At 35.4% G+C, this 19,037-nt stretch overlaps 1 protein-coding gene and 1 long non-coding RNA gene across 8 annotated transcripts in view; both read right to left on the bottom strand.

Annotated features, from left to right (window-relative positions):
• Nucleotides 1-19,037, bottom strand: part of LOC117119862 — a 31,884-nt gene that overhangs the window by 9,606 nt on the left and 3,241 nt on the right. For 3 of the 7 annotated variants that reach the window (XM_033264843.1, XM_033264858.1, XM_033264864.1), the window contains 5 exons: nt 16,419-16,581; nt 15,848-15,907; nt 14,808-14,957; nt 13,809-13,922; nt 12,659-13,056 (listed from right to left, as the gene is read on the bottom strand). In XM_033264843.1, the coding sequence (XP_033120734.1) occupies nt 13,039-13,056; nt 13,809-13,922; nt 14,808-14,957; nt 15,848-15,907; nt 16,419-16,581 (505 nt within the window). In that variant the 3' untranslated portion in view covers nt 12,659-13,038. Of the gene's footprint in view, nt 1-277; nt 446-12,658; nt 13,057-13,808; nt 13,923-14,239; nt 14,335-14,807; nt 14,958-15,847; nt 15,908-16,418; nt 16,582-17,166; nt 18,123-19,037 lie in introns of those variants that run through there. The other 4 variants (XR_004447257.1, XM_033264871.1, XM_033264851.1 and 1 more) reach the window with 4 other exon arrangements.
• Nucleotides 2,124-8,809, bottom strand: LOC117119921. The gene is made up of 5 exons (XR_004447258.1): nt 8,679-8,809; nt 8,153-8,212; nt 4,575-4,729; nt 3,625-3,738; nt 2,124-2,530 (listed from the first exon to the last, which is right to left on the bottom strand). It is a non-coding gene; the product is annotated as an uncharacterized LOC117119921 (long non-coding RNA).

The raw sequence follows: 19,037 nt of genomic DNA, 5'->3' as shown, positions 1-19,037 counted from the left end.
GTATTTATAATATGAAATTGGATATAAAGTAGTGAAATCATTTAAAAAATCTATAAATAGTTACATGAAATTCGACTGCTAAAAAGATTAAATGAAATTAAACTATACAGGAGGCCGCTAACTGTATTATACAATATTATACACAGGAACGCACATCACGTTGGACACAGAACGCGCATCGCGTATGACACAAAATGGCTTCTAAATTCTCAATGTCGCAACTCTTTCTATCTATGGCTCTCTGTACATAACTAAAATATACCACTACTAAACCTACCTTGCTTGTTGGCTGGATGAAGTTATGTGTCGAGCAAACCTTTAATTGTCGTCTGTTTCGATTTCACGTATCTCGTGTATAAATAATAATACTATAGAGGCCTTTTGACTTATTAACAAATTATTATTCACAGTAACATGCTGACCTCATGCTTTCAGGATGGTTGACTACGCATTTGGCGGCTGAATTGATGAATTCGGATGTAGTGGATCTATATAATAATAAGTTTCACAAGTCCCAAGGTCAGATCAGCTTAATGTTTATAAAACAAGAAATAGTGAAATGAGCTGTACCATAAATCGTTTATAAAGAACTATTAACAAAATACGATAATGTAACCTTTGAACTTTCAAGGACTCTATTATGGGATGTTCCCGCGGAGTCTCGCTCTCTCGTGGGGGTTCGTCGACTAGCCAAGCTGCGTCTTGTTGGAGGCTCACACTTTGTATGGAATAAAACCGTTAACATCCAGCTTACTTGGTGTCTGGGTCATTCATTGAAGTCCGAACTCATCTAGTAACATCCATAGAGAGTTACAATAAAACGACTTGTTTTTTATTTGCAGAATCAAAATTGGCCTATAGCTTGCTAGGCCTTCATCTTCTCGATTACCACCTTTACACAGGACCGTAATAATCTTAGCCATTTTAAAAATTCCAATTAAAAGTGACATATTTACAATAATAATGATAATAATAATGATAATAATAATAATGATGATAATAATAATAATAATAATAAATAATAATAATAAGGTTGAGAACCGTGGTTCCATATTATACAAATGGTCCAAATTATGTTCTGTAATTTTGGACCTGTGTTTTATTCGAGCACAATAAGGACCGGGTGTGAGTATTTTATAGTGAAATTAACATTTTACAGCAAAACATTGACCTAGGGTTACTTTTCAAGTGAGTGGGTCAATGTTTTATCATCGTCTTCTGAATCCCTGCTAAATATTCTTCAAGATTATGGTCACGATTATTGAGTACACAATACCACACTCAGTGTAATTGCCTGGTGTATGGGTTTACTCAGTGTAATTGCCTGGTGTATGGGTTTACTCAGTGTAATTGCCTGGTGTATGGGTTTACTCTGTGTAATTGCCTGGTGTATGGGTTTACTCAGTGTAATTGCCTGGTGTATGAGTTTACTCAATGTAATTCCTGGTGTATTGGTTCACTTTATTTTAATAAACTTTTGTTTGAAGCTGGGAACTCATTGCGCCCGACGGTCGTCTGCCGACGCCATCCAATGAAGAACGCAACGGATAGTTTTTAATCCGCTCAGACTGCATGCCACACTGTAAATCAGCGTGGAGCATTTAAATACAAAGCTCCACGCAATGTTGTCCCGTTTTTGGTGACACGTTTAAAAGCTAAACGTGTTTAGGTCTGGCCTAATGTGTTTAGGTTTCTGACGTGTTTTAGCATGCCACACTGTAAAAACAGCGTGGAGCATTTAAATACAAAGCTCCACGCAATGTTGTCCCGTTTTTAGTGACACGTTTAAAAGCTAAACGTGTTTAGATCTGGCCTAATGTTTTTAGGTTTCTGACGTGTTTTAGCATTAGATGTGCTTAGATTTTTGACATCATGATGTCAATACCTAAGCACATTTAATGCTAAACACGTCAAGATCCTAAATACATTAAGCTATCTCTATACACGTTTAGCTTTTTTACAGTGCACTGACGGTCAGCAAGCGGCGTTGCGTGGTCTACCCCGGATTCGTCGCACGACGGTCGTACGACACAACAAGTGCATAGCTTTAAAAATAATTCTGCTTCTGTTATATGAAGTAAAACATTTACATTATACACTAAAAGACAATTATATTCTTTCAGTAAATTACATTTTTATTAAATATTTTACAAAAGCATATATGAAGTAATGTTAGAAAATTGAAATATTGCATATAAAAAACTACCGATAGGCCTACATTAACCAATGAGCCTTACTGTATTCGATATTGTAGGCCTACCTTCTACGTTTACTTTTTTTACATTAATGTATCCTAATGATGGGAATTTCAACTCACACATTTAAATTCAACATTTTTACAAAAGAAAAGAGACTTGGTTGATTGATAATTCTTATAATTCATAAAATACGTATTGAATAAGAATTAATACAAATTAGGTGCAATAATGTACGTCCCCGTTGATGTTTAGGCATACAGTACATGCATTGTAACATTTGGCTCAGCAGAATAAGCAACGATCCAACACTAGCATTATAATGGAGCAGAATCCTGAAAAAAAATAAATATGAAAAAAGCGATTACCGCACAACTGAATTTTGCCCAACAAAACAAATCTCAGAATTATCTTAGCAAAATTTTGAATCACTAACTATTACTTACTACAGTATTATTTTACTATTTCAAGTCCTCGTTCATAAAATCTGTTGTATACCAATCATGTGATTACTATTTTAATGGTACGGTTTTCCATTTCTATAGCGTACAGAATAATAAAATGTCTCTATGTGCTTTTTTACCCAGCGTCAAGACAGAAAGAAGAAAACAACATAAAGAACAAAGAAAGATAAGAATTTTGAAAAATGAGATTTTCGTTATAAGCGTTGTTATGTTATGTGTTAACTACATAGTCCAGAAGCAGTGGCGTATCTACGGGGGAACAGAGGGAAGGGGCCCACTCCCCCAAAAATTACTCCCGCCTCCCCAACCCCCCAAAATATAGTTTAAAAACACCCAAAATCACCTTATTTTGCAAATGAGCGCCCCTCAACTGATCATCGAGCCCCCCATCATCCCCGGCCCCATCTCCCACCACCAACCCCCCATTTCATGACTTGTAGATACGCCATTGTCCAGAAGGAAAAAACTCGGGTTTATTTTCGTTCATTTTAATTTTTTCTCAGATGTGTGGTGTTTTTACCAACGTCATTTTGGTTAAATTATTAAGTATTTCAGTTCAAGTAATCTACCTGCTTCTTTGCTAAGTAAATTTGAGAAAACGTCTATTCGTGTGCATAAATATATTTACATTCTATTGCTTTTATTACCAAACATTATATAATTATTATTGTTTTTGTTGTTGTATAGAGGACATCTTTAAATAATAACAAAAATAATGTTAATTACTATTATTATTATATCAATTATATAAATATGTTTATTATTATTTTCCAAACACAAATATAATCGCCAGACATCAATCGAATAAATGAGTTAGTTAGATATATGGGGTATAAGGGGTATCAGGTGAGAACCGTGCAGGGAGTATGTTTGTGAGGGGGTGTGTGTCTGTATGTGTGTGTGACTGGAGAAAGAAGGAGTGTCTATGAGTTGTTGTGAGGCGATTGATTTGGGATTGTGTTTACCATGTTTGATCTGCAGCAGGTGCAGGATGAAACAACCAGCACGATGGACGTCACAAGAGTAATGGCTGAGAATAGAACCATAAATACTGCGCTGGGGATAACATACTCAAAATACTGCAAAATAAACATTTCAAATCCTGTAAGAATTATACAAAGATCATGTGATTTAACAGTATTACCTATAGAGAGGAATTCGATTAGACACTGCTATGTTTTGTTTACTATTCTAATAAACTGTATACAAAATTAATTATCAGTCAAATAGGCTAGGCTTTAGTTTTATACATATTAAATCTAATACAACAGAACGCCCTCCTTTGGTAAAAGGAGACACTTCTTTTTAGGCAAAGCAAGGCAAAGAAACTAAACAGGGAAGTAGGGCGTTTACCGTTTTTTAAGCTGCGGCTAACCCCTACACAGGGGACACCACTATTAGGAAGACACTTTGTTGGTACCAAAGGTGTCCTCTTAATAGTGGTTCTACTGTAATCAAAATATTTTCAATAATAGTTGCTTGTGGCCTTATATATGTGGCGTATAATGGGGAGTCACGGTGCACGGGGTGTGAAAGTGTTGGGGAGGGGGTAGAGGGAGGGAGGGGGTGTAAGTGTCACAGCATCAGTGGCATATTGGACGGTGTTTGAGTGAATCTCCTCTCTACTTTAAAGCATTAAAAATTTTGATTGTCAATATTGTTTAAAATATTGATCGGCGTTTGGACGTCTGCTGGACCAAACCACTTCATTTTTAATGAATCTGGCGTTCTCTATAATTCTGCACCAGGGATTCGAGAATGGGAGAAGGGGGATTCACGGGAGTCCAACGTTCCGTGGAACTGCTCATCTAGTTGGTGTCGCCTGAAACACGGCCCGGCTTTGAAACAAGCTGATATGAGAGAAAATTGGCGACACCTTAATGTAACTGTTATATAAACTTTCAAAAATGCTTACAATACCACACTTTCGTTGCAGAGGTAGTCATCTTTACCGCAATTACTACAACCCACTTTGAGGGCGATTAATATTCCAGCAAAAAATAGGCTTCCAATTAGCCATACAACCGAGATAACCACCATAATAATAGAAACAACGTTGACTGTTATCATCTTAAAAATAAAAATATCATTGTATAATCTATTGATTACTACGATAAAATGTGGTAAATGTTGTAGATCTTATACTATAACATTATTATTATTATTATTATTATTATTATTATTATTATTATTATTATTATTATTATTAATATTAATATTATTTATTATTATTATTATTTGTATCATTATCAGCATCATCGTCGACTTTATTATTATTATTATTGTTATTAATATTATTATTAGGCCTATTATTATTACTATAGTAGTAGTAGTAGTAGTAGTAGTAGTAATAACAGCAGCAGCAACACAGCAGTAGTAGTAGTCGTAGTAGTAGTAGTAGTAGTAGTAGCAGTAGCAGTAGCAGTAGCAGTAGCAGTAGCAGTAGCAGTGGCAGTGGTAGTAGTAGTAGTAGTAGTAGTAGTAGTAGTAGTAGTAGTAGTAGTAGTAGTAGTAGTAGTAGTAGTAGTAGTAGTAGTAGTAGTAGTAGTAGTAGTAGTAGTAGTAGTAGTAGTAGTAGTAGTAGTAGTAGTAGTAGTAGTAGTAGTAGTAGTAGTAGTAGTAGTAGTAGTAGTAGTAGTAGTAGTAGTAGTAGTAGTAGTAGTAGTAGTAGTAGTATATTTATTTATTACACATTTATTTTTTTTTTTCACAAATTAAAATAATAATTAAAGGCTCCTGCAGTATTCGGTAAATCTTCATTATTACATTGTCCCAGTATTCCTTTGCGTCCTCTGTGGATAGCTTAGTACAGATGATATCTTTTTTTAAAATAAATAAATCAATCAATCTAGTAGTACCCTTGACCTTTTTTCTGATTTTTACTTTTTTTTAATTAATATTTTAATTGATTCTTGATAGTGTAAAATAGTATAATACATACTCCAAGTATTGGAATGCACGCCATCGTGCTGGGGTTCAATATTTCGACATTAACTTTGTCATCATCAGGAATGCCTGATGATGACATAATTAATGTCGAAATATTGAATCCCAGCACGATGGCGTGCATTCCATTGGAGTACGGTGGCACATGCACACGATGGTGTGCATGTCAATACTTGGAGTACGGTAGCACATGCATACGATGGTGTGCATGTCAATACTTAGAATATGGTGGCACATGCATATGGTGTGCATGTCAATACTTAGAATATGGTGGCACATGCACACGATGGTGTGCATGTCAATACTTAGAGTCTGTCTCTTATACACATCTAGATGTGTATAAGAGACAGGAAATGGGTACCGGCATATGATGAAGGTAAAACAGACTTGAGCCCCCCCCCCCCCCACCAAACCCCACTGCCTGCAGAGAAACAGAGATTAGCAAGTTTGGCTCAGTGGCGTAATGGCGAGTCACGGGGCACGGGGTGTGGAAGTGTTGGGGGGGCATGTAAGTGTCACAACATGAGTGGCATATTTGTTTGAGTGAATCTCCTCTCTACTTTAAAGCATTAAAAAATTTGATTGTCAATATTGTTTAAAATATTGATCGGCGTTTGGACGTCTGCTGGACCAAACCACTTCATTTATAATGAATCTGGCGTTCTCTATATTTGCACTAGGGATTCGAGAATGGGAGAAGGGGGATTCACAGGAGTCCAACGTCATCTAGTTGATGTCGCCTGAAACACGGCCCGGCTATGAAACAAACTGATATAAAAAAGAAAATTGGCGACACCTTAATGTACCGTAACTGTTATATAAACTTTCAAAAATGCTTACAATGCCACTCTTTTCGTTGCAGAGGTAGTCATCTTTACCGCAATTACTGCAACCCACTTTGAGGGCGATTAATATTTCAGCAAAAATAGGCTTCCAATTAGCCATACAACCGAGATAACCACCATAATAATAGAAACTACGTTGACTGTTATATTCTTAAAAATAAAAATATCATTGTATAATCTATTGACTATTACGATAAATTGTGGTAAATGTTGTAGATCTTATACTATAACATTGTTATTATTATTATTATTATTATTATTATTATTATTATTATTATTATTATTATTATTATTATTATTATTATCATCATTATCATTATCATTATTATTATTATTATCATTATTATTATTATTATTATTATTATTATTATTATTATTATTATTTGTATCATTATCAGCATCATCGTCGACCTTATTATTATTATTATTATTATTATTACTATTAGGCCTATTATTATTACTATAGTAGCAGCAGCAGCAGCAGCGGCGGCAGTAGTAGTAGTAGTAGTAGTATATTTATTTATTATACATTTATTATTTTTTTCACAAATTAAAATAATAATTAAAGGCTCTTGCAGTATTCGGTAAATCTCCATTATTACATAGTCCCAGCATTCCTTTGCGTCCTCTGTGGATATAGCTTAGTACAAATGATTTTTTTTTTAAATAAATAAATCAATCAATCTAGTAGTATGCCTACCCTTGACTTTTTTTTTCTGATTTTTACTTTTTTTTAAATTAATATTTTTAACTAATTCTTGATAGTGTAAAATAGTATACTACATACTCCAAGTATTGGAATGCACGCCATCGTGCTGGGATTCAATATTTCGACATTAACTCTGTCATCATCAGGAATGCCTAATGATGACATAATTAATGTCGAAATATTGAATCCCAGCACGATGGCGTGCATTCCATTGGAGTACGGTGGCACATGCACACGATGGTGTGCATGTCAATACTTAGAGTACGGTGGCACATGCACACGATGGTGTGAATGTCAATACTTAGAGTACGGTGGCACATGCACACGATGGTGTGCATGTCAATACTTAGAGTACGGTGGCACATGCACATGATGGTGTGCATGTCAATACTTAGAGTACGGTGGCACATGCATACGATGGTGTGAATGTCAATACTTAGAATATGTATTATATTATCTTATCTGAGATTAATCAGTGGACCTTTTGATTCTTCATATTATACTGTGTTAAATAATTTATTTTGTCAATCTTTAATGATTGTGGTTTTATTATACACTCTACGATCAATTTGACTATAAATTATATGATCTATTATATACATATTATCAAAGAACTTAAATAGCAGAAGAATGAGCTGTTCCGCGTATTTGCATTAAAATTGATGGAACATCCGCCCTCCAGCGGATGCAGTAAAATTTGAACATTTTACTAAGTGGAGAAACTACAGGAAACAAACGAACCAGAGCGCCGCTTTTATTATTACTATATAGCGCCGCCGCGCGGATGCAGTAACATTTTTCTCCGTGTACCCACAATGCACATCGACCGGATGTTCCACTATTTTGGGAAGCTGCTCTATCTTCTGCTATTTATTATCTTTGATATTATGTAACTTAGTCTTTGTCATTGTTATTTGTTTGGGATTTTTTTTAAAGAATAAATTGAATTGAAAAACAAAAGCAACAAAAGCTACTTCTAGAATGTTTACTTACCCAACATCTATTTTCTGCATTGTAGGCAAAGATGAGAACGAGCACGCCCTCTGTTATCAACTTCAAAAAAGGAACATTAAACAAAACATTAACAAATGACATGTGCGATCGTCCATTTGATAGGATGTCTCAAATTAATCCACCTCCAACCACCCACCCCACTCCCAGTGCCACCACCAATGATGAAAATACAAGAGTACTTACATTCTAAATCCAGTTTCGCAATAAATGGCATTAATTTATGGGGGTTTTGATCGGTTTTTTTAAAATTAGCATTAAAAAAAAATGAATTGGATTCAATTTATTCAGTATAAACACCAAGGATAACCCACGAAAGTTTAAAGACTTATTTCCATTAGGATCCTTCTGGTGGTGATCGAATAGTCGCCGGGAGACAATCCCCTACTCTTTCAGAATCGTGTACTGGGTTCTTTAACGGCTTAAACGTTCCAACCGAAAGAAGACGGTGCAGTGTTTAACCGGTGTACTTGATGAGGTAGGCTTACAAATTCAATGTACCACTCACCATCGCTCTTCCGATATTTGCCGGACCACCAACCAGTGGCACAAAAACTATTGCCGCAATGATGAATATTATTCCAATAATGATCAGGATGATCGAAGCGACTTTGGCACTTGTCGATCCACAACATCCGCATCCGTTAAAGGGTTTACTCACTCCCGTAGATCTACATCTGTGTGCAAATCTGCTTTGAAACGTCGGGGAGATAGGGGAAGCAGTGACAGACCCCGAAATACGAAATAGAAAGAGTCCTGAGGGACTTTGCCGACAAACAATCCAGACCACTCTAACCATGATATGGGCTGAGGCACGCACGTTCACACGCACACAATATACCAACCATCATGCCTTCTTCCACACACACATGAAACGGCAACATGACGCAAGTGAATGCGTGAAAACAAATATCATACTAAATTACACCATATTAATCCATCTTGTTTTTGACAGGGTGAACTTATGAGTCGAACAAAAAATGTCCGTTTATGCTCTGATTTAGTTCTGTACTTAAAATTGTTCTTCGTAGACTTATGCCTATCAACAGACATTTTGATTTGGGGGGTTCTTTTTAGAGCAATTTCGTCTTAAGATATAGTTGTAAAGAAAAAGTTCAGTCACACTAAGCGATCCCAGCCCAGGACCCTGAGATTAGAAGAAAAGCAAATTAACCACTATATCCAACTCTTCTTAGAGTCAATTTCAACTATAAAAATAGTGAGGTTGTCATCGTGGATTTTATGGAACATAATCGACCGTTAATTTCTGTGTCTATCTGCCAGTGAATCCGATTCAAAATAGAGATACTCGACATAAGCAGATTCAAGGGCCCAGTCGACCCCCGACCAATTTTTTTTTTTTTTTTTTTTTTTTGGAAAAAAATAGGAGAAAGTTAATTTCAGTCTTAGTACAGTAGACCTTTCCGGTCATTTAGAAGTGCCATAGACTAAAATTTCCTATCTTCATGGACCCTCCATCAGTAAAATTCCGCTTCTTCCCCACCCCTCTCTTCGAGCCACTGCTCGACTGTTGATTCGAACATGACGTCGGCATTTTGGTGATTATAATTTCGGTATTGGTATACCCGGTTCTCTCTTCCTTTTTAGAGTGGAGTGTTTCAACAATGGCGTAGGCCTATGTATCTGGGGGATGCGCATTCTCCTCCCCAAAAAAAGCTCCCACTTCCAGTCATCTCCCCACCTTCACTGATGTCCGAAGCAAACAAAAACGCTCAATTAGTTAAAACCACCCCATTTCACCTGTTTTGCATCCCTCACTAAATAATCGATAACCCCTCAACCCTCGCTCCCCACACCTTTCGTCCCCACCCCATCTACTCCCCCACCCCAAGACTACTAGATACGCCACTGTGTTTCAATTGTTACAACAAACGGGTTTATTTGCAACCATGATTTATTTGTCAAAAACGAAGCCGGTCCTTTAGGTTATAGACAGGCATGTGAATTTTCGATTCTAGCTTTATTTCACATCTTTCTACAACGACAGGGGATGAAATGAATGCAATCGTTTTAGCGTCAATAAAACTGTTACAGTACATTGATACGAATCGCTGGTGGATTCACCGCTTCACGCATCGCTGGCACACAATTCAAAATACTGTAATTCGTCATCAGTGCACTTCGACACACTACATGTTAGACACCCACAACAGACCCACACATACAACACCGCAGAGACCGACCTATACATCAAAGTGTACACCATGACACGTATATGAAAACATATACCTACCCTGAAGTTTGGTAGAAAAATCAGTGTGAACAATAAGATAATAGTAATAAAAATAATAACTCCATGGTTATATACCATATGACGTCATATAAGAACAACGTAAAAACCCAGTCATCGATTCATTTTGCCATTTTCGCACAATCGTTCCCAAAAAAGCCCCCTATGTGTTTAGTACATTTACATCTCTTCTGCTTTTTGAACGTCATTTTTTATATTTATTGCAATTTATTTGGAATACTTAATTTTTTCCTGGTACAAATTTCCAAACTATTTTTTAAAAATGTGTTGATTCAATTGTATTAAGTCATGTCAAAGCTTACTGGATCCTTGTTTAGAAGTTTTTGCTTTCGACAACCAATCACCTTCATTCATGGATTTATGTCGCACACGTTTCCTTGTCATATGGGACATGTTTATTTGCAACTGCAAGATATTTTTTTATTAATTATTGCATGAACTATGTCACTAATATCCAGAACATGGGTCGAAATGATTTATTTGTGTGTTAGAGACCCCGGTATATTTTACTGAACCCCTTGATGTCCCCCTGGCCATTTACTGAAACCGTGAAGACGCTTACCGACCCCAGGGTGTCGATTGCTTCCAGGTTTAGAAGGTTCTGTATATCATACAAATGGTTCATATTGTGTTATGTAATTTTGGACTTGGATTTATAAGAAGGGAAATAGGTCTATGCTTCTTTTTTGACAATTTCGCATAATATTTTATAGAACATAATTAGAAATATGAAAGATAGAATATGATGGTAAATAATTTACAATAAAATAAGGACGGGATGTGGGTATTTTATAGTGAAATAAAAACTCTGAGTCAATATTTTACCGTAAAATATTGACCCGGGTCACTTTTCAAGTGAGTGGGTCAATGTTTTATTTCACATCGGCTTTTGAATCACTGCACTGACTACCCAATACCCAACTCAGTCTCGTGTAAAGCTGGGGAATTCTCACTGCTCGCCAATGGCCGACGCCATTTTTATGAAGAACGCAACGGCGACCAACGTTTTTGGCTACGTTCAGACTTGGGGATAAGCCGGGCTTGAGTTAAGCCCGACTTAACACATCTCTTCACTGAAAGCTTTGAAAGTTGCCTCTAAATTCTTTCTGCCAATTCATTGTTCTTTCTTGTTTTGTTTTGTTTGAATGAAAGGTAAGTTAAACATAAGAAAGGAAAAGGAAAGAAACGATATGGAATCATAAGAAAGGAAAAGGAAAGAAAAGAAAAAATAAGATAAGGAAACATAAGAAAGATGACAGTAAGAATGATAAGGAACATAAGAAAGGAAAGGAAAGAAATGAATTTGGAATCACAAGAAGGTACACTGAAAAAAAGATAAGAAATATAAGAAAGTAAAAGGAAATGAAAGATAAGCTAAGGATGAAAAAGGAAAAGGAAAGATATGGAAACATGTGAAGAGAAAAGAAAAGAAAGGAAAGATAGACATGGAAACATTAGAAAGGAAAAGAAAAGAAATGATAAGAAATATAAGAATGAAATATAACAGAGATACGAATTATAAGAAAGAAAATGAAAGAAAAGATAAGGAATCTAAGAAAGGAATGTGAGAGATAAGATAAGGAAACAAGAAAGGACAAGAAAAGTAAAGATCAGGAACATCTGAAGGGGAAGGAAGAAAGACAAGAAGCAAAAGGGAAAGAAAAATGAAAGGATTTGGGATGAATAAGAAAGTAACAGGCCTTGAAATGATTCCAATTACCAAAGCATTGTAATAATAACTTTTATTGATAATCATCAAACCAATCATTTGAACTTAATTAAACTAAACTAAAACCAAATATTTGATAAATATTTTTTTGGTACATTTGCATTTTTTTTTTTTTTTTTCTTCTTCTTCTCTGTTGTTAAGCACTTCGAGGTTGTGTCAACGTGAGGCGCTATATAAATCCAGAATTATTATTATTATTATTATTAACTTTGTCGGGCGTTCAGACTTGCGGGATTACACAGGCGCGAGAATTTGCATAATAATATGCAAATTCCAGGAAACGTGTTTCAAAATCATTGCTCGCGAAACGTACCTTGCTCACAGCGTACGTAATTGAATGCTGATTGGTCACCCGAAGTCAATGATGCCACTGACAATTCGTCGCACGACGGTCGTACGACGCAGAGAGTATCTGGCATTAAAATTAATTCTGCTTCTGTTGCATCTGAAGTAAAACATTTACATTATACACCAAAAGACAACTGCATTCTTTCAGTACAAACTACAGTTTTATTAAATATTTTACAAAAGTATAGGCCTAATGAAATAAGAAAATTGAAATAGGCCTATCGCATGTATAAAACTACCGATACATTCAATGGGCCTTAATGTATTTGATTTTGTAGGCCTCTTCTTACGTTTGATTGTTTCATAGATGGGTAAATTTGAAATCACAAATTTAAATTAAATATTTTACAAAAGTAAAAAAACTTTTTGATTGATAATTCTAAATGTTAACTATCTAAAACTACAATGCATTCAATAAAAATGAATACAAAATAGGTGCATTAATGTACGTCCACGTTGATGTTTAATGCATATTAATATTTTTGGTTCAGCAGAATAAGCAACGACCCAACAATAGCATTATATTGGGGCAGAATCCTGAAAAAATAAATATGAAAAATCGATTACCGTTCAAATGGAATTTTGTCCAACAAAACAAATTTCAGAATTACGGTATCATATAACAACATTTGAGTCACTCAATATTTCTATCAATACTACAGTATTATTTTGCTATTTAAATTCCTCGTTCATACGTAAACCATTATACAGTTAATATGTTTTTATGTTAACTACATAGTACAGAAGAAAAGAGCTTGGTGTTATTTTGTTTTCCTAAGATACCGGTATATGGTGTTTCTCTTTATCAATACGATTTTTGGTTCAATAATCGAGGATTTCAATTCAACTTAACATGTTTCTTTGCTAAGGAAATTTTAGAAAAACGTTGGACTCCAATTTTACATAAATATTATTATTTTTATATCCATTACCGCTACATTATATTATTATTATTATTATTAATATTATTATTATTATTATTATTATTATTATTATTGTTGTTGTTGTTGTTGTTGCTGCTGCATATACATTTTCAAATAGTAATAATAATAATGGAAATTATTATATAATTTATAATATTTGTATTATTTTTTATTTTTTTTATTTTCCAAAAACAAATACAACTGACAGACATCAATCGAATAAATCGGTTAGTTTGACATAAGAGGGGGTGGGGGTGTATCTAGTGAGTACCGTACATGGAGTATGTCCGTACAGGGTAGAGTGGTTATGTTTGAGGGAGTGTCTATGAGTTGTGAAGCGTTTGAATGATCTGTAATTGTATTTACCATATTTGATCTGCGGCAAGTACAAGATGAAACAATCAACACGATTGACGTCGCAAGAGTAATGGCTGATAATAGAACCATAAACACTAAGCTGGGGATAACATACTGAAAAGACTGCAAAATATAAACATTTAAAATTCTGCATAGTAGACAGTATTATCTATATAGAGAGGTAATTGAATCTTGTTTACTAATAATGTAGTTAGATTTATATAGCTCTTTATACCGCCTTAACCACTCGGCCATTCGACATGCCATTCTAATATTAATAAATTGTAGGCCTATGAAAAATTAATTATGTACTCAACAATATAGGCTAGACTTTAATTTTATACATATTAATTCTTATAGAGTAGAACGCCCCTCTTTTGGGAAACCCCTATTAAGTTGACTCTTCTTAGGCAAAGAGGGAAGTAAACTGCGGCAAATATCTATTCTGCGGTGGCTCCAAAATTTGCCGACAAGTGTCCTACATGTCCGACGGAGAGGTCCGAACTAAGGGGGCGACTAGAGTTCGGTCGGGATCCTGCAATAAAAAAAAAATCCCTGAAGGGTTTACGTGGAGAGTTTTTATGGCTTAGTATGGTCCAAATTGTACTTTTAGACCTCAATATTAGGGATTGGCAATCAAAATATGGTTATTTAGATAGGCAAATTATTATTTATCCTATTTTGATCCGACGACTTCGACGTATAGTGTCGGCCGACAGGGGGTCCAGGCCTGTCCTACGGAGAGGGGAATCCCTATTAAGGGGACACTTTTTAAGCAACTAAACGCGGGAAGTATATATTTTATACTGCGGCCAACACGCCAACCCCTATTCAGGGGATACCGGTACCCCTATTAGAAGGACACTTTTTTGGTCTCGAAGGTGTCCCCTTTAATAGAGGTTCTACTGTAATATAATTTTTTTTCACAAATAATTGTTTGAATTATACATGCAAGTCGCTTGTGATATTAGGCCTATAGATATTATATAATCTTCTGAAAATGCTTACAATGCCACAGTTTTCGCAGTAGTCATCTGGACCGCATGCATTGCAACCCACTTTGAGGGCGGTGAATATTCCAACAAAACTTAGGCTTCCAAGTAACCATGCAATCGAGATCACCACCATGATAATTGAAACGACGTTGACTGTTATCATCTTAAAAAATAAAAATATCATTGTATAGTCTAAATGACAACATCAGGCTTGTAACCAGCCCACAAGAGCAGAAGTGAGACCATTTTTACATTGTTTCAATTTTTTTTAATTATTATTAGTAGCAGTATATAAATAAAGAGACGTCTTCATATTTATTTCTATTGTTGCAGTTTCATAATAGTCATTATCATCATCATTATTATCATTATCATTATCATTATCATTATCATTATCATTATCATTATTATTATTATTATCATTATTATTATTATTGTCATCATTATTATTATTGTTATAAATATTATTACATCCTAAATACCATCACCAATATCTTTATGATCCTTGCCATATTAGCTATTATCATGACTCCTCAAGAAGAGACTCACAGCTAAAACACCACTAGTATACAATAAGTTACGCAACTCTTAATTCAAGGCTAGCTTTTTTTTATAAATTGAAACGGCTCCTGCAATATATGGAAAATCTCAATTATCGTAGTCCAAGCATTCCTTTGCGTCCTCTGTCGATATAACGGGACCCATCTTCCTCATTAAAAATTATAATAACCTGTAATATTTAAATAAATCAATCTAATAGTATCCTTGAATTATTTCTGATTCTGTTTATATATATTTAATGTGTTTCTTGCTACTTATTGTATTAATGGATTTATTTTGTCAATTTTGTTTTATGATTGATGTTTTATTATACTTTACTATCAATTTGACTTAAGTATATTTTATTGAATTTTAGCTATAATATACACAATATGTAATTTAGTCTTTATCACTGCCATTTTGTTTTTTTAATAAACTGAATTTAAAAAACGAAATAAAAACGAAAGCAGCAAAAGCTAGTATTAATCGAATCGGGAATAATTATGTACTTACCCAACATCTATTTTTCGCATTGTTGGCAAAGATGAGACCGAGCACGCCCTCTGTAATCAACTTTAAAAATGTATACAGTATTAAACAAAAATTTAAAAAGCGACATGTGTGATCGTCCATTTGATAGGATCTCTCAAGTCCACCCTTCCCCACTCCCAGTGCCTCCGCTAATTAGGAAAGTACAAGTATACTCACATTCTAAGTCCAGTTTTGCAATAGGGCTTAAATGATAGTAATTTACGGGCTGTTTTATTGTTTTTTCTTTGTTTCAGTTATCACTGATTAAAAAAAAAAACATTGTTTATTATTTTTTGTTTAAAAAATGGATTCAATTGGATTCAAGGATAACCCACGAAAGTTTCCATTGGGGTCTTTCTGGTGGTGAATGGACAGTACACCGGGAAACAATCCCCTACTCTTTCTGAAGAGTGATATTGGCTTATTTAGTGTATGCACATGAACCATACGGGACCAACAGCTTAAACGTCTCATCCAAAAGACAGAGGAGTACGTTATCTTCAAGAAATAGTATAAGGTAGGCTTAAAAAGTCAATTGTATAAGACCACTAACCATCACTCCAGCGACAATTGCTGGTACACCAAAAATTGCCGAGTCATTAGATGCAAAAACTGCGAAAACAACTATTGCCGCAATGACTGATATTATTCCAATAATGATCAGGATGATCGAAGCCACTTTGGCATTCGCCGATCGACAGCATCCACCTGACATTCTGTAAGCAAAATTATATACAGGTAGTTAAAAGGGAATAACTTACTCCCGTGGATCTTGGCTTAGCATGGTCCAAAATGTGCTTTTATAGCACAATAGGGATTGCCAGCCAAAATAACGTTATTTACACGGAGACGGCGTTGTGAGTACGCCGCGTGTGTGAACATTGGCTACCATTAGATAGGCAAATTATTATTTTTTAAATTTTTGATCCTACGACCTAGTCGTGCGTAGGACGACAGGGTATTCTAGGCCTGTGACGGAGAGGGGGATGTGGGGATGCCCACCCTGCCCCCCCCCTGCTAGCTCCACCTAAGGATGGGGCTGGGCTGAGAAAATTACCGAGCGGTAAGATGAATAGTAAGCTGAGGAGGGGATCTAGGCCCTTATCCAAGGGGGAAGTGGGGTTAGGACGCACCCCGCCGCAAATAGAAAATCCAATAAATGTCTTTAAAAAACACATGCAGAAGCTCTTGTGTGTTAAGTAGGCGCACGCACGGTCACTCGCACACAACACATCAACCATTTATTCCTTTCTTTTGGGTGAAAACAAATATCCTACTTCAATACACCAATACTAACCCACCTTGTTTTTTGACTGCGTGAATTTGTGTCGAACAGACGTTACAATTGCCGTTTTTGTTTTGATTTCAATTCCGTCATAATTGCTCCTCGTAGACCTATCAGTGACCCAAGCTCACAAAAGGGCTGTAAACTCGCACTGCACTGTATTGAGAAACAAGCCTCCCTAGCCAGAATACTATAGCCCGTAGAACGTGAATTTTGTGTAAATTGGGTTTTTGTGTAATAAATAAAGTACAACTATTAATCTTACTATTTCTGAAGTTTGAGTTTAATATTATAACTCTAAGAGGTAAAATTTAGCCATTTTCGGATGGGAGCTAGTGAAAAATAAATAGAAACCTGCCGCAAGTAAAAGTATTTTTCTCAAACTTGATTTAAGAAAGTTGATAAGATGACGATAATTCAAACGGTCATAACTTTGCTTCCAGACACCCGATTGAGTTCATTTAACTGTCATTCTAAAGTAAATGATATGCTCTATGCCATTAAAAAATCATTTTGGCCTGAGGACGAGTTTACAGCCCGTTTGTAAGCTTGGGTCACGCCCAGCCTCTGATTTGGTCACCGTAAAATACCTTGAACACTTTAGTGATACCTTTAGGTCAGGTCAATGGCTGTAGTCGGACTGACGTCACTTTATTGTTATGGTTAACGGACTGACTATGAATTTGGTGAACAAGGATGTGGTGCAGGCCTATAAAGGCTAGTAAAAAACTCTTTGCAAATTTCAAGGTTAGATCAGCTAATAGTTTATCTTAAAAAAAACCGTAAAATACCCTGAAAATTTTAGTTGTGTATCTGTATTTGGTGAACAAGCGTCTGTCCCTCCCCATTTTCATTGATCCGCCACTACCTTCGTCTTGAACCTGAGTAGGCATTTCGGTAATTTTAGTTCTGGTATTGATAGCCGGTTCAGTCTTCCTCTCTATAGTGAAAGTGTTTCAGCAGTGGAGTATGCATCACCTCCACAAAATCTCCCCTCCCCAAAAATCTCCTCTCCCCAAAATATCCTCCCCCAAAAATGCTTCTCCTTCAGTCACCCCACCCCTACTGAAAATGTCCACAGAAAAAACCCTACGCTCAAGTACTTAAAAATAACCTCAATATCACTCTTTTTTCGAACTGTCCCCTCACTAAATCATCGATCCCCAACTCAGCCTTCATGCCCCCACCATCAGCTCCCAATCCCAAGCCTCCAAGTACGCCACTGTGCGCCAACTGCATTACAATAACAAAGGAGTTTATTTGCAATCATGACTCATTCGTCATTCGCTAAGTGAATTTTACGGATTTTGAATGGTCTAGGGGTGTCATTGGGTCTTTTATTCAACATTTATGGATATCCATAATATTTATGTATATCCATAAATCATTTATGGATATCCATGAATCAAGTGATTTATAGATATCCATAAATAATTTTTGGATATCAATAAATCAGATATACAAAAATGTTGAATAAAAACCCCATTAACACCTTAAGGTGTCAATGGTATTTTTATTCAACATTTATGGATATCGAAAAAAAAATCATTTATCATTTATGCATAAATCGTTTATGGATATCCATAAATCAATTATGGATATCAATAAATCATTTATGGATATCCATTAAGTGAATTATCGATGTCCATAAATATTTTTTGGATATAATTATTTGGATATCGGATTTTTGAACATTCATAAATGTTGAATAAAAACCCTATTGACACCTTAAGTGTTAATGGGGTTTTTATTCAACATTTATGAATGTACAAGCACTCCAATGAATATTGAAACACTCCAACGAATATAGAAACACTCCAACGAATATAGAAACACTCCAACGAATGTACAAGCACTAACGAATATAGAAACACTCCAACGAATGTA

The sequence above is a fragment of the Anneissia japonica genome, unplaced genomic scaffold, assembly GCF_011630105.1.
Source record: "Anneissia japonica isolate Jap-2015-1 unplaced genomic scaffold, ASM1163010v1 scaffold287752_len1182401_cov188, whole genome shotgun sequence".
Taxonomy (NCBI): Eukaryota; Metazoa; Echinodermata; class Crinoidea; order Comatulida; family Comatulidae; genus Anneissia; species Anneissia japonica.
This window is presented reverse-complemented; position numbering and strand designations above follow the sequence as displayed.